Raw genomic sequence first — 24,369 nt, 5'->3', positions numbered from 1 at the left:
AAATTTCAGTTGAATCAGTGATGTCAGAATGGCTAATGGGTGTAAAAGTGTGCTGGTAAACTTTTCCATTGGAGTGGAGAGGGGTGAAAGAACAAGCTGTTCTGGGCTTGGACCAATGATAGTCTGTGCTTTGTCGGAATAACCTGTTAGTCTGCCCCATTTCTCACCCTGTTTCCTTTATATTTACTGTGAAGCAGACTCTGGTGCTTCTTGTGTAAATATAATTGGCTGGGTTTGTTCAAGATGAACTGTTTCTGGATAATGCATTCACAGGAGAAAATCTGAATTCAAGTTGAGTCTTGCCGGAGTTATTTAATTCTGAGCAGCTGTTAAGTCAATTAGAATTAAATTGAACAGTAAAAAGCATGGCACAATAAATGATCTTTGTCTTTCCCTTGCTGCAAAGGGACAAGTTTTCTTAAAGGTACTTTTTAAAAAGCCCTTCCTCCCTTGCAAAATTCATTCAACAGATATCTGTGTATTTTCTAACATCAAAAGGAAACCAGAGAAGAGACACTTCCAGGAACTGTAAAGCATTGTTGTATAGAACAGAACTGACTGAAGGTCTGGGTCAGTTGACTAGTCAAAACATAATTAATGGTACAGGAAACTTAGAGCAAATTAGGGAGAGACATAAAATTTTTACAAAGCTAACCAAGTATGTCATTTAGAATTATAAATTTTGAATTACAACATATATGTATCAGCCAAAATGTTCTGGATATGTTGAGATATGTTAGTTAAATTTGTTTGCTCACATGATAAGCAATAGATCTTTATTACATACCAGCAGTGAAGTTAATTGCTTAATTACACACTATACTGTGCCAGTGACCCAGGTTCAATTCTGCCGCTGTTTGTAAGGAGTTTGAACTTTGTCCCCATGACTATGTGAGTTTCTTCCAGGTGCTCCAGTTTCCTCCCATGTTCCAAAAATGTAGGGATTAGTAGGTTAATTAGCCATGTGGGTGTAATTGGGCAGCACGGGCTTATTGAGCCAGAAGGGCCTGTTACCATGCTGTATCTCTAACTAATGGTAACAATAATAATTATAATGATAGTAGTAAATCTCCAGAAAAGCACAATACCAAACACTACTAGAATAGTTCAAAAGTTCCTAACAAGAAATGAGTGTGCTTGACAATGCCTGTACCTCAAGTTTTACCATCTTGCTGAAAAATATACTAATTAAATAATAAAGCACTCCTGATCAAGGGTGACTTATTTCCACTCAATTTCTGTGCATTCTAATGCAATTAATGAGCAGTGCGGAAACAGCATTTTCCATAGCTGGGGTTACCTGATGAAGCGGGGGGTGAGGGTACTCAGTTGGTGTGCACTCTCTGCCATTTTCACTGGCTTCCTGTACAATTAAGGTTCTCGATACAAATCTGTGTACTTCGGGTGGTGAAAAGGGATTATCAAGAATCAATAAGGATATTGTATTTTTCTATTTGAATTTACCCTTGAATCCTTTCCTCTGACCAGTTGGCAATTTCTTCCCATGACAGAGCTTGCAATAGCGTGTCTACTTTGGTATTCTGCTGTCGCAGGCAAATGACATAATTTGGCTGTAATTCAGGAATCGTCTCCAGTGGTCACAGAATCACTCAGTACACTCTGACTGAGATTCCTATCCATGTACCTGTCTAGTATTATGCCTCAGTCAGTACTAGTTAGGTAAGAAGAGATTTTCACTGTGCTCAGAGAAGTGTGAGGCAAAAAGTATTGTTCTCTTGTTTTCTTTCTCTTTGCCACGGAGTCCCATCCTACAGCTGATTGCTAGTTAATTAGCCTCAGGTGTGTCATGGGCACTTGCGTGATTGAGAAGGTGCAAAATTAATAGCTAGAATATTCCTTAACTAGGTACAGACTTTGTTTTATGTACATTACACTCTCCTATTGATAATTGTGTGTCAAGTAACTGAGAGAGTAGAAATCTGGGGCTGCAGATCTCAGCTTGAAGATCACACGTTGAGGTGTGCTATTTCAGTCTGTTTGCTCACGTGATAAAAGCTGTTTGTGAAAGGCTTGCAGTGTATTTGATTAGTTTGTTGGCAACACCTCAGTAGTGATTGTATCCAGTCTATTATACTACGTGTTCATTTTTAGCAGTATTTCTACACAGTACTTCTTCAGCCACTTATTCACATGAAGTCAGTTTTCCTATTGTTAACTTTGGCTAGTTTCCGTTGAATAACAACAATCTACGAGATCAACATAAACCATGTGGTTGTAGCTTCTTTGTGGCAGATATTAATTGTATTATGTACCATTAGAACTGCAGAATCTTCAAGGTCATGGGGAATTTAATTTTGCTAATGACACAAGTTCTATTTCAAATACAAGAACACTTTGCCCAATAAGAGAGCATTTTTACAGATTTGTTTGCTACTTGACTATGTTTTATTCAAATTAACTTTTTCAAAGGGCATGGTAGCAGTATAGTGGTTAGCACGATGCTATTACAGTGGTTGCATCAGAGTTCAATCCCAGTGTCCTCTGTACACCCTCACTATGGAATGCATGGGTTTCCTCCAGATGCTTCAGTTTCCTCCTCAGTCCAAAGATGTACCATGTAGATTAATTGGTCATCATAAATTGTCTGATGATTAGGCTAGGATTTAAATGGGGTTATCGGGTCACTGGGCAGTGTGGCTCAAAGAGCCTATTCTGTACTGTATCTCTGAATAAGTGATAAATTGTCAGTAATCAGGTCAGATTGTATATTGTAACGTAAACCCACTGCAGCAAGCTCATGGGTGATTTGATCACTGTCTTTAATTTCTCTTTCCTGGTTCATCCCTGTAACTCTTGATTTCCCCTATAGAGTAATAATCAATCTATCCCTGCCTTTATTAACTTAATATCACCTTCTCTGTACTCTGGGCTGAGAATTCCAAAGGCTCACAAGCCTTGCAAAAAGAAATTCCTCCTTGGTGATAAATGGTAGAGCCGTTCATCCTGAGAAAGAACCTGTCAGTTCCAGAGAAGACTGTCTCAGTGCCTCCATCCTGTCAAGTACTGTCAGAATCTTTTCTGTTTAATTAAAATCACCTTTCATTCTTGCAAGCACCAATGAATGCAGGTCTAATTTTGCACTTTCCTCACAAAACAACTCTTTCATCCAATAATCACTCTAACGGATTTTGTTGCATTGTTTCCAGGGCACATGTAATTCTTCTTTAGGCTTTGAACAGTTTGAAAATTAAAACTTCCAAATTATAAAGGGAAACAATTTTATGGGGTTATTGAGTCCAGCGAATGTGCACAGTGTTAAGTTATTAGTGGCAATTTTGTGCTCCTGTGGTTTCAGCCGTCAGTGTTTTATCCACCAATGATAAAAATTCATTGCCGTATAGCAACTTGGTATTTTTATTTTGGATCTGCATAAAAAGTGTCCAGTGCATTTAGAGCAGGCGTCCCCAGACTGGGCTCCATGGGCCCCTTGATTATTGGTAAGGTTCCATGGCGCAAAAAAGGTTTGGGAACCCCTGATCTAGAGCATGCACCTGTAAAGTTTCTATTAATTTAAAGTCGTTAGAGTCATATTTATGTAAAGAGTTAAATTAAAGCATATTGCTGATAAAACTTCAAGCTGTTAAACACTAAAATGCAATTGGACATGAGCCTCCTTGAATTCCTCACAATTAAACAATTTTGTATCTATATTAAAGCTTTAATGTGCACAAAATCCCAAGATACTTTGCAGAAATATTATCAATGTGATAGTAAATCATGAGGGCAGATGGTCAGAAGTTGACTTTTGAAAAGAAATGAAAAAGGAGATGAGAGTTGTGTGGTTTAGGGAGGGAATTCACATAATACCACCTTAAAATTAGAAGTATAATAATGCTTTAGGTTTTGTTCTTGCTTGACAGTGGAATAATTATATTTGTTGGTGATAAAGTAATCAGAATTGGAGGATCATAAATAATCAAAAGTGTTATAAGATTGGTAAAGGGGTGAGGGAGATTATGATGAGACAATTGAGAGGATATAAACCAAGGATGAGAATTTAAAAATCCAGGTGTTGTTTATGTGTATGATGCATATTTATTAGCAGTGAGAGCATTGGATTTGAAGTGAGTTCGATTATGAAGTAGTGTTTTGGATTATCTGGTATTTATGAATGGTAGAATTAGGAGCTGATCTGGATTGCAAGAAATTAATCATGTCTTGAAATAGCTAAGGACGTGAAAGTTGGCAGTAAATGAGCTGAGCAGGGGCAGTGCCAAATCATCTTACAGATCTAGAAATTAAATAAACAGATAAATAAATAGGTTGATTTTTTTATGGAACAGGCATGCGTTTAGAGACATGTAGCAATTCCCTGCATTATGTTTTCCTGATTACTTGAAAACGAAAAATGCTAACAACTGTATTAAATGTGCAGGTTGACAGACCTTTCTTTGAATCCTTCTGTAATATTTACTCTGTTTAGGTAATGCTGTTTCTTGAAAACCTAGCTACAAACCTTTGTGTGGTGGAGAGAGGATTTTGGTGGTATTGTTTGACTTGTTTTTTTTCCATTGCACTGTTCCCATAAATGATGTGCTAACCCGCGTATATACCTGCCACCTTAAAATTAGTAGTGTAATAATGTTTTATATTTTATTCTTGCAGATAATTTTTGGGTGTTAATTGAAATTCTGTAGTTCCTTTTGCATTATTAATGTAATACTCAGTTGGCACCATCCCATGTTACAAGATGTAGTCAGTAGGTGGGAGAGGAGAGGCCTTGTAATATTGAGAATCTTTCTAAGTGACTGAATTAATGAAACTATTTTGTATCAAATGTTTGTTATGACTACAAACTTCCAGGAATTGTGACATCCTAGAAAACTGCATGGTATTGTTGATTTATTTGAAGCAAAGCACGTGTTCCTGAAGTTAGATTTTTATGCATGGTAGAAGGGTACAGGTTAGGCAGAGATTTAAAATAAGAGAAAAATAAGTGTTGCTACTGACAAAAATACAAATCCTGAATTTTTTAATGGATAAGAGCAAGTCTTATTATGTATTTTGCAAAAAAGATAATCTATACATAGCTATTTAAATAGTCACTGATAAAATTCACGTCTCCCAGCTCAATCTGTAATGACAAATATATCCTGGTTGTTTGTAAAATTGAAGTACCTTGCCTAAACTTGTATAGTTGAGTCAGTCATTTGATTCTTTCCCTTAGGTATTACTTATTTTTTGACATGCAAACTTTTATGAATGAACTCCATTTTATTCTGAAATAAATTTACCCTAATTAACTTTGTATCAAAGTTCCTAGTTTCAGGCCACCTTGTACACATTGTAGTAAGTCACGTACATCATTGAAAGAAAAAAAATACACAAATGGTCATGTGTAAGACATCAGGAGACATAAACCAGATGTGCTGGCTCAATATTGTGGCAGTGTAGTGCCATGGTTATTAAAACATGATGATTAGTGAACAAAAAAATCCGTGCTACATTGACTCTCTTAGTAACTATTTCACGTCTGCCAGATGAGTCTTAAGGAAAGCCAGTCTTAATTCTCCAGTCTACAGTGATTTCTGCAGTATTCTTGTTGCATCTGGTGCAGTTGAGTAGATTTCTTAGCAACCTCTTTGAGTGCCGCTTTAGTGATCATGGCAGTTTTGCAGCACAGTTTATCCCCAACACTGGCAACAAGTGAATTGAAGCTGTGATTTGTTGTGAAGTTTCTGGCAAAGGTGGCAGTGTGCCATAACACTTAGAATCAGAATCATGTTTAATATCACTGACATATGTTGTGGAACTTTTTGTTTTGTGAGGGGAAAATCTGAGGTAGTAAACCTGAGGTTTACTGTCCATTCAGAAATCAGATGGCATAGGGGAAGAAGCTGCTCCTGAAAAGCTGAGTGAGTGCCTGTTCAGTGGTAGCAGTGAGAAGAGGGCATGTGCTGGTGATGTGGGTCTTTAATGATGCTGCCTTTTTGAGGCATCACCTTTTGAAGGTGTTCTGGATGTTGGAGAGGCTAATTCCCATGATGGAGCTGGCTGAGTTGGAAACCCTCTGCAGTTTTCAGATCCTGTGCAATGTGTCCAATGTGCATTTGGCACTTTCTTTCTCAAACCATATGTGATTTTCTGGGTGTTCTAGTTTCTTTCAACATTCAAAAGATATGCTGTTAAGTTAAGTAAATTACTCCTTGGGTGGGTGGGTGGCAAGAAAATGAGGGACATGGGACTGCTCCGCTGGCATCCAACATAATCAGATAGCTGAGTGGCCATCTCTTTTGTCATATTAACTGAATATGCCTATGATATTGCATAACCTAAACATTATGAAGACAAGCTGTGCTAGCTTCTGTCAGTAAAGGCAAGTTAAATTTCTTCAGAAAGATGCAGTGAATGATGGGTAGTTATTAATATGTAACTAAAGAGTGATTATGATACAAGAATATCATTAACTTGCTTTACTAAATCAGCTTGCAAATGCATAAACTTTCCATTATTCGATTGCATAACCTGTGGTAAAGTTCCAAATCATGAAATGTAACTTTTCATTTTTCACTTAAGCCATGTGCAAACACACAGGTCATGATGTTGCTTATGGTTTCACAGATTAATGCTGGCAAGCTCTGATAGTTTGTATAGCAATACGGCCTCAATATAAGAAATGTAGACTGCATTTTTCGACAAGTTACAAAAGGAGACTTAGTCTTGGCATTTCTGAGAATATTCTGGTATCAAACAATCAAGTGGGTTTCATATTATTCTCTGAAATGTATATCTCCACTGTACTAAATAAGTCAGCTTTCACTAAGAAAATATCAGCCTGATTCATTCTGAATAGTCAGTGAAAGGCCATAATTGAATGAATGGAGTTAAATCTCTGCTATTGCACCTTTGTGTCCACTTGGGAAAGTATAAATGAATTTGTCTGAAGGCTAGTATGTACTGTTATAACATACTTACTCTTTTACTTTGTGATTAGTAGAAACAGTATTAGGCCATTTGGTCTTTCGTGTTTGCTCCACCATTTGATTATGGCTGACTTATTTTCCCTCTCAACCCCATTCTGCTTTCATAGAACATAGAAATCTATAGCATATTACAGGCCCTTCTGCCCACAATGTTGTGCCAATTGTGTAACCTACTCTAGAAACTGCCTAGAGTTACCCTACCGCAAAACCCTCTATTTTTCTAAGCTCCATGTACCTTAAAAGACCCTATTGTATCTGCCTCCACCACTGTCATCGGCAGTGCATTCCACGCACCCACCACTTTCAGTGTGAAAATTTTGTGAAAATCTAATCAAGAGCCCGTCAGCCTCCACTTTAAATTCATCCAATGGCTTGGCCTCCACTGCCATTTGTGGCAATGAATTCCACAAATTCACTACCCTCTGGCTAAAGAAATTACTCCTCATGTCTGTTCTAAAGCAATGACTTTCTATTCTGAGGTGGTCCTAGACTCTTCCACTATTGAAAGCATCCTCTATGCATCCACTGTATCCAGGTCTTTCAGTATTCAGTAGGTTCACTTGACATTCATTTGATTGGTTCATTAATGACTTTCTCTTAATTTGTCACTAAAGCCTGCATGATATCTTCATGATCTTTAGCTCTGTTTTGAAAGGAAGTTTCCAAAGAATGAAGTAGCCAGTATTTTCCCATCCTGGCTAACTTCAAGCTATATTGCTCAGTTTTACGCTGGTTGTTGATGGCAGTAACAGAGTGTAGAAATGTGGTAACTAATTCTGTACCAGGAAAAATGACTAGTGATTGCAAGTTCATAACACACCAGATTACTGTATGTTGTAAAATTGCTTTCAATAAGGCCCAGTATTTGGGTGTAGTGAAAGTACTGTGAAATAACAAGTGGCTCGCTGATGTAGGAAAAGAAATCTACCACCCTATTCCAGTTGATTTACCCATGTTTCTTGTCCTTCCCCGAACGGAAAAGCTATCAGGGGATGCATGGACATGCATATATGTGATTGCCTACAGATAAATAGAGACTGCAATTATATATACTTAAACTGAAGATGTTTTGATTAATCAGGTTTGTGAATTAAAGCAGTTGGCCTAGAAATAATATCTATTTGGATGACTTGATTCTGCTAATGAAGTTCCAGCCTCTCTCTCTTGATTTATTTGTGTCCCTCAAAACTAAATGTATTACTATTTTACCTATGTGTTTTTGATATACTCTTGACCCAAAGCTACGTTTTTTGTGAGAGCTTTGTCCTCAGTCAGCTGTAAACTTTCCCCAATTGTAACCTCCTCTTCCGCCCCAGAGTGCCAACATAGGAAATCTCTTACTTTAAGGTAAGCTTATAGTTCATGTAGAAGCATAAAGAAACCAAATCCATCTCCACCATCATTTGCTTTCACTTTCTATCTCAGTGTTAGTGAACTAGGTTTCCTGGCCTCTGACTGGCAATTCTTGGGATACTGGATGGAAGAATTGAGGTTGGGGTGGGGGCTGCTATCAGCAAACTAATGAACCTGCTAGGATGATAGAATTGTTCAGTACAGCAGGCAGCTATTCACATTATACCCTGTGGAGAAGCTCTGTGATTTATCTGGGTTTTTTTAACCCCATAATGCTGATTTTTTTTTTAAACTACTTAAATAATGTCCTTTTAAAACTACTAAGGATTCCACCCCCCACACCAAACATCTCCCTGTCAGGTACCCACTTAATAACATGCATCTAGTTCTTTTACCTGTTACTTAAAATTGTGTTCTCTAGTTACACCCTCCATGGCATTTTTGTATCTTCTGTTTTAAAAAGAAATCTCAATTTCGAACATGAATTGAATCCTCTGTTCTGTATTGAGGAGTAAAGGGCAAAATCATGATTATTCAAGGATATCTGTCATTTCTGTGACATTCTATAAATAGATCATTTTCAAAATGGTTCAAATCTAGGTTTCATTTTATCAGTTCATACCTATTGTCCACAAGCCATTGGTATCCCCTCCAGAGAAGAAGAGAGAGGTCTGCAACCGTTTTCTGTGCACCTTCTCCTCAGAGTAACTGCTTTCTGTCAGTTATGATGTAGGGCTGAACTGCTCCTCTACATTTACAGGTTTGTGTTTGTATGCCAGGTCGTCTCCTTGTAACTGGACCTCGCATCTTCTATGCACCAATGTGCCTTTATCCTCCCAGCATCTAGGTAAATGTAGCGAAAGCTGGGTTGGAATGGAGAACCTTTGTCACTGTTCTGCTGTCGGGACTATGCCATGTGCCACCAAGTGATCTGGTAGGTGGATGAATATGCACTCTATCAGACTGAGGCTCGGCCTATCAGCAACAGAATCACCTCATTGACAATGAGGGAGCAATTCTCTATGCAAACAGTAAACATTATAAATTAATATGAACATGATACTAGACTCTAGACATTAGAATACTACAGCACAGTACAGCCCTTCGGCCCTCAATGTTGTATCGACCCATATATTCCTTTAAAAAAAGTACTAAACCCATACTACCCCATAACCTTCTATTTTTCTTAAATACCCCTAATGTTTTAGCTTCCACCACAATTCCTGGCAAGTCATTCCAGGCACGCACAACCCTCTGTGTTTAAAAAAAACTTACCCCTGATGTCTCCCCTAAACTTCCCTCCCTTAACTTTGTACATATGCCCTCTGGTGTTTGCTGTTCGTGCCCTGGAAAACAGGTACTGGCTATCCACCCTATCTATGTCTCTGATAATCTCATAGACCTCTATCAAGTCCCCTCTCATCCTTCTTCGCTCCAAAGAGAAAAGTCCCAGCTCTGCTAGCCTTGCCTCATAAGACTTGTTTTCCAATCCAGCCAACATCCTGGTAAATCTCCTCTGCATCCTCTCCATAGCTTCCACATCCTTCCTATAATGAGGTGACCAGAATTGAACAAAATACTCCAAGTGTGGTCTCACCAGAGATTTGTAAAGTTGCAACATGACCTCTCTACTCAATCCCCCTATTAATGAAGCCTAGCATCACATAGGCCACCTTAACTATCCTACCAACCTGTGCAGTGACCTTGAGGGATGTATGTATGGATGTATGACATGCTGCTAGTATGAACTGGTTTTTCATGTAAAATTGTCCTTGCTAACTTACTCGTTGCATGGTGAAATTCTTCCTTCAATCCACCTAGTTTACTACCTTTGCTGGTTGGTTCAACAATTTGACTAATTGTATTCACAGAATTGAAATTGCTAAGATGCAGATCTACACGTCAAAGAATGCATAAAGAACTGATAACTCTACCTATCGTAGAATAGACATTTAAACACACAGCACTCAAAATCGAGGATGTTTGACTTAATTCTATGATGTGTGTTCAAATGTCATGTAGTCGATTAGTTTCCATTCTTGTACCATCTGAGTGATCAAACCATGCATCTTAGAAACACTATGATCCGTACGTCTGTCTTGCCTGAAATGATATACACTATGTCCTACAATATTTGCAGTCTTCAGAAACCTACTGATCTCTAACTTTAACCTTGTTTGTGTTTTTTGGCCACAAGCAAAGAATCCAATAAATAGTTTCTACAAGGCTGCTTCATTTTTTGTGATGCCCTATATTTAAAATGAGCCACTGTTTTTACAGTAACTGAAATCAGTCAAATTCTGTTTCCATTACACAGGATTTCTGGTAATTTGAGGATTGTATTTCACGGCTATGCCTGTTTTTCTGTGAAAAGTGCACATTGTTCCAAAACATCGAAGAGGAGCCAAACTCAATCAAGTGCACAAGAATTTGAAAAGTTGCCTAGACTTCAAGAAATCTGCACCTAATGACATACTCGCTGGACCTCCATGAACTGTATGTGTACAGTTTTGTGTGAAGAATTGATTGAGGATAACTCAGTATGCAGGATCTAAACCTAACATTGGAAATTGGGGTTAAACCGTGTACTTTATGAGACCAGGCTGCCAAACTCTTTGGAGCTGGGGCTTGATGAACCTTAAAGATCAGTGAGTGGGTGCCTTTGCTGATGCAAGATTCTTTCTGCCATTCTTCCGTCTCTTCAAAATTCCCAACTTCCATAGATTTTATAGTTTTAGGCTATAAAAACATGTTTCAGCAAAACATAAATGTATCTAATTACTGCCTTCATTCAAACAAAATAGCAAGACTTTTTATAGGAGCAAATTTTCAAACAAATTTGACACTAATCCATAAAATGTGATGTTACCTCAAAAGTTCAGTTAGAGTTGTAGATTTTAAAGAGCTAGTTATGGAATTGTGAGCTTAGCACCTTGTCAATTTAAAGGCAGCGACAATGAACTTTAGAGGAAGTCAGAGGATGGGATTAGAGGGTTTTGTAGGGCTTGAGGAAATTTCAAATAAGGAAGGATATTTGAAAGCACAGATCAGAATGGTAAAATTGTGGCATTGGTTAACCAAGGGTGGTTGAGAGTTAATACATAATGAAGGGTAACTTGGGTGAGTTGGGGCAAGAGCTGCAAAGTTTTGGATGACCTCAGGTTTACCGAGAATGGAATGAGAAGTGCTCACTAGGAGCAATAATGGTTGAAGATTCAGGAGCAGATGAGCTAAGACAGGAGTGAATTTGATATTATTAGTGTGTAAAAGGGGAATCTTACTGATGATTGGAACATGTGGCCTGAAGTTTAATATTAACACTAAGATTACAGACAATATGGTTCAATTTATTACACTTGTCACAGAATGAAATGTGGAGTCTGTGGCTTCTTCCCAATGTCGTTTAATTGGAGGAAATTTCTCATTGGACGCCGAGCAACATTTTGAGGCAGAGAGAGATGATGGGAAGACAAAATGAATGTCTTCGGAACAGCTCTGGAAATGTGCTTTTTTAATGATAATGCTTGAGAAGCTGGCAGTTGGTAGATTAAAAACTAGGAGCCCAAGGATAAATACTTGGTTGACACCAATGGTAATAACCCAGGCACAAAAAGAGAAGCCACTGCAAAGTTGCTGTTTGACAGATGCTTGAGTGCAATAACTGGAGAGATTGGATCAACTAGACTTGTATTCATTGGAGTTTAGAAGAATGAGAGGGGTCTTACTGAAGAAAACAAAATTCTGACAGGGTTAAACAGACCAGAAACTGGAGACAGGAGACTGGGATTAGAGGATGGTAGGATCGTTTAGGCCAAAATCCAAGTTAGTAAGGGCAAGCGGGGATATTTCACCTTTGTCAGACTGACACCTGGTGTCATTGTTGACCATTGTGAAACTTGTTTTTTGTCATTAGTGGCATTCTAGATCGGGGAAGTAAGTACAGTTGTGATTCACGCCCAGGCAGAAACAGTTTGGGAAATTCATGCAGTAGCTCATAAGTCGCTTGAAAATTCCCATACAGCGATCATAATACTAGACCATCACAGCAAAACTGATCCTGAAAGTGCCCTTTAATTTTAGCTACAATCTGCTCTTGTCATTAGTTACGATCAGTAAGTGGCTGAGCATGTTTAACACTGAATGTTTGAGACACAAGGAGCAAGTCTACTGGGTTTGTACCAGTTGCATCGTCCTCCAGTAAAGGAATATGATCACTCTCTCGTTCATTGTCCATGGGCCATGATGAGAAGATACGTGACAAAAGATTGGATTTGTCTTCCAATATTATAAAGCAACAAACTAGAGAAATATTTGGAGTTAAACTTGTGGTTACTTGAGTCTAACTATGCTGGATGAATGGAAAATTACAGAATCTTATTGTTTCCTTTTAGATGAATGTGTGGGATTGAATATGATTGCTGCATATATTGAAACTCAGATTGGAACCTGGAAATAACTATACAGGCATATTCTTAGATCCCTCCATCACTATCTGATTCCATTGTTACCACCTCCCTTCTCTTTGGTGATTTGGAATCTCTTTGTAGATGTCCTTTCCAAGAAAAGCAGAACAGTTGTATGAGGAGATATTGGATCAGCTAGACCTGTATTCACTGGAGTTCAGAAGAATGAGAGGAGTCTGACTGAAGCAAACAAAATTCTATCAGGCTAATCAGACCAGAAGCAGAAAGAATATTTCTCTTGGCTGGGGATCTTGAGCAAGAGGTCAGGATACAGGTGACATTTGGAATTAAGATGGAAATATTCAAAGGTCATGACGCTGTGCAGTTTCTGCAGCAAGAGGCTCCTTAAGCTAAGTTGGTGAATATATTAAAGGCAGTAGGTTACTTGGATGTGGGAAAAGAGCAGGTTTGTAGTGTTAAGAGAGAATCAGGAGAATCAGCCTTGGATCTTATCAAATTGAAGGGTTGAATGGCTACTACTATTATTTTCTGTGTTTCTAACCCGGTTGCTTGATCTCCCTGTGGTAGTAAGTTCCTCATTGTCACCACCGTCTGGTTTAAAAGAAAATTCACCAGAATTCTCAATGGAACTTATTAATGACAATATTTATTATCCCTAATTCTGTTCCTTCTTGCAAATGAGAATGCCTCATACCCAGTTAATGTCTTTCAGCCAACACATCTATCAGATTAGTCCTTGTTCTTCTCTGTTCTATAATTGCATTAGAACTTTTGGTGACATGATATAATAACAGTTACTAACCGTCTGATCTGTCTATTTCATTGCTGTGTCTTTCCTGATTGTGCTTGCTTTTCAAGTTCAGTTCATTTTCATTCAACTGTACACATGTATACTGCCAAACAAAATAAAGTTCCTCTGGACCAAGGTACATGGCACAATACATGTACTGTAATTCTCACACACAACACGAAGTAATATTACCACAAATAAGTTAATAAATAATAAGGTGCATTTACAATGTAAGTTTAAAAGGTAAACAGTATAATGCTACTGGCACTTCATACATGAGCGCCTCATTCCTTTTGTTATCATTGCTTGCTAACCACTTCCTGTATGAAAGCAATGAAAGCTTCATACTGGAAATTGATCTTTTTTATTTGCTGCATTGATTTTTCTGGATACTTTTCCTTTGTGCCTCTGTTGTGCTGATTATGTACATTTATATTATGCATTCTGTAGTGTAAAACATTGGTATGCATATCGAAAAAGAATATTTTACTACTGGTACTATTTATCTTTAGGAATAAGAACCTGTTTTGCAGTTGAGCACAGTTGAAAGAGGCATCTTAGGGTCCATATCTTTCCCAGTTCCCTGCACAAGAGGTAGAGAATTGTAACTTTAAAGTGTTCTCAGAAATTCTATCTTGCATAAATGAAGTACATCATTGATCTTGTTATCACAGCTAAATGAGAAATTAAAATTTTGAGATGAGAGAAAGCTTGATCAGGTGTATGTACTAAAACATCTCAAAGGTTGGTGATATATCTAATGTGTTTAATCTGAACTCTTCACCTTAGTCTTAATTCCTTCTCTCTAGGTTTGTTACCACATGACTTGACCTGTTTCTGTACCGTGCTGTTCATCTGTTCATTCCCGATGCCAAAATAAACAACAGCCCTGTCCTGCACTATTTTTTAACCTGTAAGTAAGATTTTAATTCCCTTGGGTCTTACCTGGCACTTCAGTGTATCCTTCAGGAATTTCTGGCTTTGAAATAGCAAAGTGATAATAGCTGGAAAGAATTTATATACAAAATTTATCTTGTCTGAATCTCTTTTGCATATTACATAACAGGACTAAAATTAGCACAGCTTGGTATGAATAAATAAATAGGTTGTACTATGAATGAATATATAGGTTTGTTGGTCTATGTGCACCACATACAAAATGCTGGAGGAATTCAGCAGGTCAGAAATGAATAAACAGTCGATGTTTTGGACTGGGGCCCTTCATCTATCTGGTTGAGTTCCTCCACAAATTTGTGTGTAGTGTTCTGGATTTCCAGTATCTGTAGAATCTCTTGTGTTTAGATTGTTGGTCTGTGTGTTCTTTTGATTTGTTTTAATAAGTTTCAGTCAGCCACAGATAGATTTAAGTATTGTCTTTTAACACTGGCAGGGTTCAAATCTTGACCTCTTGTAAATATTTTTTACACAGAAACATGAACTACCAAACCCCTTAATTGCTCTGTTCAGTTTTTGGGGCGAGACAGATCTATGTCTGGATCCGACCAAATGCCGAATATTATCCTTTGCCTCTCTCCTGGCTAGACGCCTGATCCTCCTTAGATGGAGAGATGTTGCCCCGCCCACTCATGCGCAATGGCTTAACGACATTATGGCCTGCTTGGACCTCGAAAAAATTCATTATTCAGTTCTTAATTCGGATCTAAAGTTCCATAAGGTCTGAGGACCTTTTATCGAGTACTTTCATAACCTTCCTCTTGACTAGGGTTTGTTTGTTTTTTTCTTCTTCTTTTCGGTCCCTTGCTTTCAGCTCCCTTTTTTTTCTGGTAGTAGGCATTATTATCCTCTGTTGCTAAGTGTATTCACAGTCTGGGAGTTTGACTGTCCTGACTTATACTCTCTATATTGTGGTGTGGTTGGTCTGGAGTTGTTGTTTTTTCTTGTGTTGTGGGGCTTGGGGAGGACACTAAGCTTACCTGTCTTTAATTTAGGTGCTTTTTTTGTTAAATTCTCTTCCTTTGTAGCATATTGTTATTGTATGCTTAATTTTGCACTGTATTAATGTTCCTCATTGGGACTTGGGCTTTTTAATTTGTAAAATGTTTTGAAAAACTAATATAAAAAAAAGAAACATGAACTAAAAAAATGATAGGTCATCTTCTATGCAGTACTTTATATTGGATAAAATTGGATGTTGGCTTTTAATTCCCAAGTTTAAAAAAAATGCATTTGATTACCATTTACTAATGAATGTAAATTTGCTTTTGGATTAAATATAGCAGGTCTGATTATCAATCCTTGGTTTGATTTGTTTGGGCTCCTCATAGGCAATAGGAATATGCTAAGTAGTCTGTAGTTGGATTAATGTTTACCGTGAGTCAAAGCTGCTCTTGATTTGCTTTTAAGGAAGAGAAATTATTCAGTTCCTTCATTAGTAAATTATATACACATCCATCTTCTAGAATTTTTTTATGGCATGAACCAATACCTTTAAGCAAGGGGTCTGTAGACTCCAGGTTGGAAACTCCTGTTTTTCTTGGTTTATTTATTGAGATGCAGCACAGAATAGGCCCTTCAAGCCGCACTTCCCAGCAATCCCTCAATGTACTCCTGGTCTAATCACGAGATAACTTGCAATGACCAATTAACCTACCCCATCTTAGGACTAGTGGGAAAACTGGAGCACCCAGAGGAAAGCCATGCAGTCACAGGGCAAACGCAGAAGCTCCTTTATAGGGAGAGTTGAGAAATGAAACAGGTTTCCTGTACTGTAAAGTGTGCTCACCACTATGCTATTGTGCATGACCTGGCTATAGTTCATTCCCAGGTCATATTTAGTGTGATGGTGAAAATGAGGAGAAAATATGTTTTATGATTCACGGTCTCAAAACACTGGATATTTACTTGATTTATCTTTGCACCTGAGGTTGTCATGAAGTGATAGAGCTGTACATCACTGAAACAGAACCTTTGACCCACCACATCCATCCTGATCTTTTGTTCATCTACATAACCTTATTTTCCCACATCAAATTCATATTCTTCTATACCTTGTCTTTTCAAGTGTCTGTCTAAAAGTTTCTTGTGTGTTTACTGATGTTTTAACTATCTACCTTCCCTCCTGTCTTCTTTGAAGCTCTTTCCTCTCATCTTATACCTCTGCCCTGTTGATTTTGATACCCCTATAGTGGGAAAAAGACTCTAATACGTACCCTTTCTGTGCCTATTATAATTTTATAGTACTGTGCAAAAGTCTTAGGTACATATACAAAGCTAGGGTGCCTAAGACTTGCACAATATTGGAGTAATTTTATGTATTGCACTGTACTGCTGCCGCAAAAATACACATTTCATGACATGTGACCCATTCTGATATGGGTTTCTATCATGCACTGAGAGTGGGAAGGGGCAAGGAGAAGGGAATCACGATTGGGGGGAAAAGGGTAGAGAGAGGGGAGGGAGCAGGAAGCACCAGAGAGACATACTGTAATGATCAATACACCAATAGCTTGGAATCAAATGACCTTGCCTGGTGTCTCAAGGCTGAGTGTGTCTGCACCCCACACCTGCCCCTTCCCCACTTTGGTTCTCCTACTCTGCCTCCTGTCCTACACCCTTCCCATGATGGTCCACCCACATTATTCTCACATCCTTTGCACCTGCCAGATTTTCAAACTCACTCTTCACTCTACATTGACAAATACAGTACTGTGCAAATGTCTTAAGACACCCCAGCTGTATATAAGTGCCTAAGACTTTTGCACAGTACTGTACCTCTTATCAGGTCATAGAACATAGAATAGTACAGCACAGTACAGGCCCTTTGGCCCACAATGTTGTGCCGACCCTTAAATCCTGATCCTTCAGCCTCTTTCACTCCATGGTAAACAAAGCCAGTCTATTTATTCTTTCTCCATGACTGAAAGTCCCCTAATCAAGGAACATCCTCATAAATCTCCTGCACAGCCATATACTTCTTAAAGTGCAGCAACAGAATTGCATGCAATACTCTTAAGTATGGTGTACTCGGTACTTGGTAAAGTTGTGATATAACCTCCCAACTTTTTAGGGCTTGACCAATGAAGGTAGGTAGCTGTGCATCTTCTTCATTACACTGTCTGCTTTCAGAATGTATCATCTTGAACCCCATGCTCATTCTGTTCCTACAACATTTGTTGGAGCTCTACTGTTTACTGTATGTGTCCTGATCTTGAGTATGTCATCTCTTGTACTCTGCTTATGCTCCATCCAAATTTTCAAGGTCAGGTTTTTTTATCACTGACTTATGTGATGTGAACTCTGTTGTTTGTTGGAAGCAGTACATTGCAAAGACCTAAAATTATAAAATAAGTAAATAGTGCAAGAAAAAACTAGTAATGTGATAATGTTCATAGTTTCATGGACTGTTCCAAAATCTGAATGGTATATAAAATTCTGCCTTATTCTTAAACAGAAATCATTGTTATCCACAACACCAGCTATCATGTTATGTGCACACTTAGTATTAATTGCTACATTCACATTGGAGTAGTTAACATACACTTAGTGGCCACTCCATTACCTAATAAAGTGGCCACTGAGTTTGTAGTCTTCTGCTGCTGTAGCCCATCCACTTCAAGGTTTGATAATCTGTGTTCGAGAGGCTCTTCTGCACACCACTGTTGTAACACCTAGTTATTTGAGTTAGTGTTGCCTACCTGTGAGCTTGAAACAGTCTGGCCATTCTTTGACTATTCTCATTAATAAGGCTTCTTTGCCATCAAACTGCTGTTCCCTAATTTTTTTTCTTTGTATTGCACACCATTCTCTGTAAACTCTAGAGACTGTTGTGCAAGTGAATTCCCAGAAAATCAGCAGTTTCTGAGATATTCAAACCCCACCCACCCCCATCTGATGCCTACAACCATTCCACAGTCTTAGTCACTGGGATCACATTTCTATCCCATTCTGATGTTTTGCGTGAGCAGCAACTGCACCTCTTGACTATGGCTACGTCCACTCTAGACCGGATAATTTTGAAAAAGCTGGTTTCACGTAAAAACGACAGGCGTCCACACTAGGCGTTTTTAAAAATACCTCTGTCCACATTAAAAGGGATATTTGGGTGAATCTCCTAATGGGCATGCGCAGAACACACAGAAAACAAGCGAAGAGGAAACGGTATACTTGGTGCGCGTTTGTTCAGTTACAGACTAGAAAAACTTTAAAAGAAATTGCCCAACGAAAGACTTGGTGCGCATTTATCCAGAAACATTTCCCACAGCCATAGTCTCTTCACCGATGAAAGGGACAACAGCTACAACTAAATGCAATAAGGCTTGTTACTGGGCAAAAGTGAAATTTGCTGTTACCTCATTTGTTTGCCTTTACTTTTGCCATGTCTTTGTATTATTTTGCTGTATTTAACGTGCAGTTAAACGAGTTACTGGGCAAAAGTGACAATTGCATCTATTGAATGTTTGCACAAGCAATACATTAACAAAGCACCTTGTTAAATGTATAAAACATGTCTTCATCAGTGTTATCTTGTATTTCCATACAATGTTACATTAGGCTGTTACACATCTATTGTCAGATATTGTTGTGTTGGAGGTTGCGTTCAAGAAAACAATGAAATGCTGGGCTGCTGCCACCATTTATTCCAGCACATCATGACAGCCGTTTTAAAAATAGCCAGTTACGTCGGATATTAGGCGTTTTCAGATTTATTCACTCTGGAGAGCGTTACTGAAAATCTCCATTTTCGGGGGAGGAAAACGCCGTTTCAGTGTGGACGGAGGGTCAAAACAAAGAGAGAAAGCTTCAGTTACGGATTTATCCAGTCTAGTGTGGACGTAGCCTATGTCTGCATGCTTTTGCATTGAGTTGCTGCCATATAATTGGCTATTAGATATTTTCATTAACGAGCTGATGTACCGGTGTACCTAATACAGTGGCCACTGAGTATATCAGTAACAACATCAATTGGTGTATATTACTAGATACAGATTTCCTATAATTAAGCTTCCTTCCATCTTCACCTATCACTAAGCCAATTTTGTATTCACCAGCTAGCTCCTCTTGGTTCTCACGTGCCTGTCTTTTCAACCTGTCTATCATGCTGGATTGTCATCATTTGCCGTGTAGACAATATAAACAGGTTTACTGCCCTGCCTTTATTGTTTTACTTGTAATTTTCTCAAAATACTCAGTGTAGACAATTAATATTTGCAATGTAGTTCTTGTTCTATATCTGATTTTTTTAAAAGAAATATGGCATTTGTGATGTATCAACACAGTTAAGGGAGATTGATATAAATATTTCAGTAAAGCTGAAATTCCACTGTATTTATCTTGTACAGAAAGTCAGAGCCAGATGTTCCAGAACTTGAAAGCATTTTGGTATCTCAGAATTTTTTTTCTGTAATTACAAAAACAACCTGATTCAGAATTTGTAAACTAAATTTGGGGCTCAGAAAAAAAGCTGCATTAAACCACCAGCCAATAACCAAGTAGCTCTGGTGTACACATGGTGAAGCTAAATTTTATAAACCTTTTGCTTTTAAGTACAGGAAGTTCAAATGATTGTGGTTCAGTTCACTTGAGTTTTCACTGGTTTCGGGTTGAGTGAGATGATCAGCTGGGCTACCAGTGATTATATTTTTCATGGTTTGTTGATAACAAATTTTGATTATCATGGTTTTTCTTTCCCCTTTAGTTGTACATGTGACACCTTTTCAGAATGAGGCTGAGAATGCGGAAGGCTTCTCAGCAGGCAAATTCTGTCCATGCATCACGAGCAGCAAAGACCAAGCGGAAGCGCTCTGATGCAGATGATTCGGTACCTATTATGGGGGCAAAACCTCAGAAGACGGAAACTGGTTTGCTCTCATCAATTAAAAGACTTATTCGAGGAACTGCGACCAAGGTATGAGGGGCGAGAAAACTTGCAGTTTACCTTTCAGGGTGTCAAAATCTGAATCTTCATAAAGAGATTGTCAAAGATCATTAAGTTTATGCTATCTTTTATCAATATACAATGTGAAGGTAGTCTGTCTTGCATCTAGAACATATCTACAAGAAAATGCTTTTGAGCTTTTCATTAATTTTGTGAGCGTTCCAAGTTGGGGATGAGGAAGTCTCCATTTTACTTTTTTGAGCTCCAAGTGAAATCTGCTTCCACCCAACTAAAAGTTTCCTCCCACTATCACCAGAAGAAAGTGAGTTTTCCTGTATTCCCATATCAGGCATTAAATTACTAACTCCCAAGTATTTCAGTCAGTTAATTGATGTTTTGAATTTTTGCCTCCTGTCCATAGGGGCACTAGACTTGTCATTGTATGTAAGATCCTTCTGGCTGGTAGAATTAACCTTAATACTCCAATAGAAACAAATCTTTTGAGTCTGGAGTCTTAACTAAGGCTGAAACATAGACTTTTGCACAATGTGTTCTCTAGTTTTCCACTTCATTTAGGAAATGAGTAAATAGCGAAATGAAGCTTATCTGAATGGGAGAGAGTAAAATCCTGATGTGTGTGCAACATTACCCAAGCTGTGAGAAGGGAACAATTCTAGCCAGAAATATGAAGCATTTATTTTTTGAGTAGTTGTGATTTTTTTTGTAAAATTTCTCCCCTTCGCGTGCTCACTTCAAGATGAATTATTACTCTGTCCCTCTGTGCTTTTTCTCCATGATTTACCTGAGGAAACCACTCTCTTTTCTCAAAGAAGGGAAATTGCAAAAGCACATCAGTTAAATCTGCTGTCTTACTGTGTTAACTCATCGTGATAGTCACGTTGTGTTGTTCAGTCCATTTACGGGTAAATGCTGAACATTAAAAGGGTATCTTTCGGCAATAAAACAGTAGAAAGTATTGAAACAAAGCAAATTACAGGTGATTAGAGTTGGATACAAGGTGCAGAAATAATCTATATAGATTAAATTTAGAGGGGAAAACAATGCGTAAAGTAATGTGCATTTGCTTTGACCTGCTTGTATATATCCTGATCAGAAGACATTTATTTAGTGCAATAGCACATTTGTCTACCCTTTAATATAATATTGGTTGCTTAATTTAAATAAAAGACAATTATTTGATCATTAGTAAAGTGAACAAGGCTGATCTGATGTGCTGTTAGTCTTGTTTATTTCCAATAGCATGTAACCTCATGTAAATAGGACTAGTCACTCACTGCTGGTACTCAGTTTTCAAATAAAAATGCTGCAGGGGCCTGTGTGCTACAAGAGGAAAGGGAAAACATTATTTAATGACTGGTGTTTGTTCTTCATCATTTTCCATTTCTATGAGGAGAAGGGAAAGTCTGAGGATAAGAAGGTAAACCCAAGCCATGTTTTGTTGAGCTCATTTGCACCTCTTTTCCTGAGATGGCTTGTGAATAAAACACTTAAAAGTGCCTTTTTTAAAAGGAATGAGAGGTGACTGGGGGAGAAAGTTCAAAGTTCAGGCTAGTATCTAAATTTGCCAACATTAAAGTTACTGCAAAAGTCTTGGGCACATAGCTACAGCTAAGGAGCCTTAGACTTTTGCACATTTCTGTATTTGTCAACGTGGAGCAGAGAGCAAGTTATCAAAGGATGTTGGGAATGGTGAGGTTGGAGCGCCGCGGGAGAGGTGACAGGAGTGCCAGGAGCAAGGGGTGGCACAGGTGCAGACATGCTCATCTCTGAGACATCAGGCAAGGTTATTTGATTCCAACCAATTGATTTATTGACCATTGCAGCATGTCTATATGGTGCTTTATACTCCCACCCATCTCCCTTCCCCTTTTCCAACCCATGACTTCCCTCTCCCTGTCCCCTTCCCACTCTTGGTCCATGATAGAGACCCGTATCAGAATAAGGTTTGTCATCAGTCACTTACAAAATTAAATTTTTTTGCAGCTGCAATACATGAAATTACTACATTACTGTACAAAAGTCTTAGATACCCTAGCTATCTATGTATCTTGGAGTTTGTACATGAGAAAGATGAATCATTAGATCACCGTAATTTTGTGGAGAACTTGAAATGATGACATGCTTTTTTTTGTAGTTCCTCTGGCTTTAACTTTCGGTCTGTGTGCTCTCTGTAGAAGGATGTTTTTAGGTTAAATCTATGTGATGTCAATCAAAGATTATTTAACTTCTCATCCTACAGGTAGAAGCAGAGAATCCTCCAAAGAAAAGATGTAAACTTGATTGTGACCTGGATGACAACATGATCTCTTCAACACCCCACACTGGCTCCAAACCCAACAAACAGATCTCTAGAGTAAGGCGGAAAAGCCAGGTGAATGGAGGTTAGTGAAGACCATTTCCTCTCATTCATGGGAGCTGTATGTGTATGCTTTATTTGAGTCTTGGTGGCTCCTGGCAGAGTACTCCTATTGGGCTCTTACCTAGAGCATTGGAAATAGTTCTCCAGTGCTGATAGTGTTCCCAATTGAATGATTCTGTTTTCTGTGAGTTTCAGATAACTCAGCTCTGTGCTTGTTAATAAGCTGGAAAAATTACTGAATTAGTCTGGACTGGTGAACTTGGCTGTGTGAGTTCAGATCCCACTGTGATTGCCTGGGCTTTAAATTTAATAAATAAAACTGGATTTTTTTCAAAAGTCGTGTTTTACTGAAGATAATTGTGACCCAATGTACTTCAGTAATGTGCTTTTGGAGAAGTTAGTGTACCACCTTTATCATATCTATCACATATGTAACTCAAGATGTCTAACTGCCTTCTCAGTTTAGAAGACTGTTGGACAGTAAATACTGGCATTGCCAATGGTGTCTAAAATATCTGAGAATTAAAGAAAAAAATCATCTATCTTCTAAGATTTATCATATCTTCTATCTATCTAAAATCTTCTGCTATCTTTTGTCCAAAGCTTCAAAACTGCGACCTCTTAAGCCAGCACACTACACCTTGTTATCAAAGATAACAAGACTAGTTTCTCCAATTTGATCCTGTAACTGAAAAGGCTCAGGTAAATCTCTTCTGAAATCACTGCAGGACCTTCATATCCTTCCCAAAAGGAGATAATGAAAATTTGAAGCAATTGAGAATATTTGTAGAGTGATTGGATAGATTAGAACATAGAACAGTGTAGGACAGTAAATGCCCTTTGGCCTACGATGTGCCAACCTTCCATTGTACCAATCTAACCCTTCCCTCCTATTTAGTCCTACATTTTTGTATTGTTCTTGTGCCTAAGGGTTTATTAAATGCCCTTAATGTTTCTGACTCTACCATCACCCCGACAGTGTGTTCCACGCACTGTTTGGGGGGGATAAAATCCTATTCCCTATTAACTTCCTCCAATCACCTCAAGTTATGCCCCACATATTCCGCCCTGGGAAAAAGCTCTGTCTATCCACTCGATCTATGCTTCTTATCATCTTGTATACCTCTATCAAGTCACCACTCATTCTCCTTCACTCCAAAGCGAAGCCCTAGCTCACTCAACCTTTCCTCATAAAACTTGCTCTCTAGTCCAGGCGGCATCATGCACACTCTCTAAAGATTTCACGTCCTTCCTATAATGAGGTGACCGGAACCAAACACAATGTTCCAAGTGTGGTCAATCCAGATTGCAACATGAAGCAAATGAAGTAAAAGTAGAAGTTGGCTATATTGTCCCTCAACCCTGCTCCATTTAATAAGATCATGGCTGGTCTGATCTTGACCTATAGTGCTCTAACTTTTGCCACTTACATTTCTATTCTGTTCACTGATTTACTTGCTAACTCATGGAGTTTGCATGATGCTGGCAACTATTGCCCATTCCTCATTGACTACTGAAAAGGTTAGTTTCCCAGGAGTCATGTATAGACCAGACCAGATCAGGACAGATTGTTCCCTGTTAGTGATCTAAACCAGATAAATAGTCTGTTAGTTTTGGTTTTACCATTACTGAAAATGGTTTTT

General features: G+C 38.3%; 1 protein-coding gene across 6 annotated transcripts in view; it reads left to right on the top strand.

Annotated features, from left to right (window-relative positions):
- Positions 1-24,369, top strand: part of LOC140718658 (CTD small phosphatase-like protein 2) — a 72,061-nt gene that overhangs the window by 10,899 nt on the left and 36,793 nt on the right. The window contains exons 3-7 of one of the 6 annotated variants that reach the window (XM_073032683.1): positions 9,138-9,231; positions 10,615-10,793; positions 14,321-14,424; positions 20,167-20,376; positions 22,607-22,748. In XM_073032683.1, the coding sequence (XP_072888784.1) occupies positions 20,191-20,376; positions 22,607-22,748 (328 nt within the window). In that variant the 5' untranslated portion in view covers positions 9,138-9,231; positions 10,615-10,793; positions 14,321-14,424; positions 20,167-20,190. Of the gene's footprint in view, positions 1-9,076; positions 9,232-10,614; positions 10,794-14,320; positions 14,425-20,166; positions 20,377-22,606; positions 22,749-24,369 lie in introns of those variants that run through there. The other 5 variants (XM_073032681.1, XM_073032684.1, XM_073032685.1 and 2 more) reach the window with 5 other exon arrangements.

This window comes from Hemitrygon akajei, chromosome 30 (genome assembly GCF_048418815.1).
Source record: "Hemitrygon akajei chromosome 30, sHemAka1.3, whole genome shotgun sequence".
NCBI lineage: Eukaryota > Metazoa > Chordata > Chondrichthyes > Myliobatiformes > Dasyatidae > Hemitrygon > Hemitrygon akajei.
Note: the sequence above shows the minus strand (reverse complement) of the source record. Positions and strands in the feature narration are given on the sequence as shown.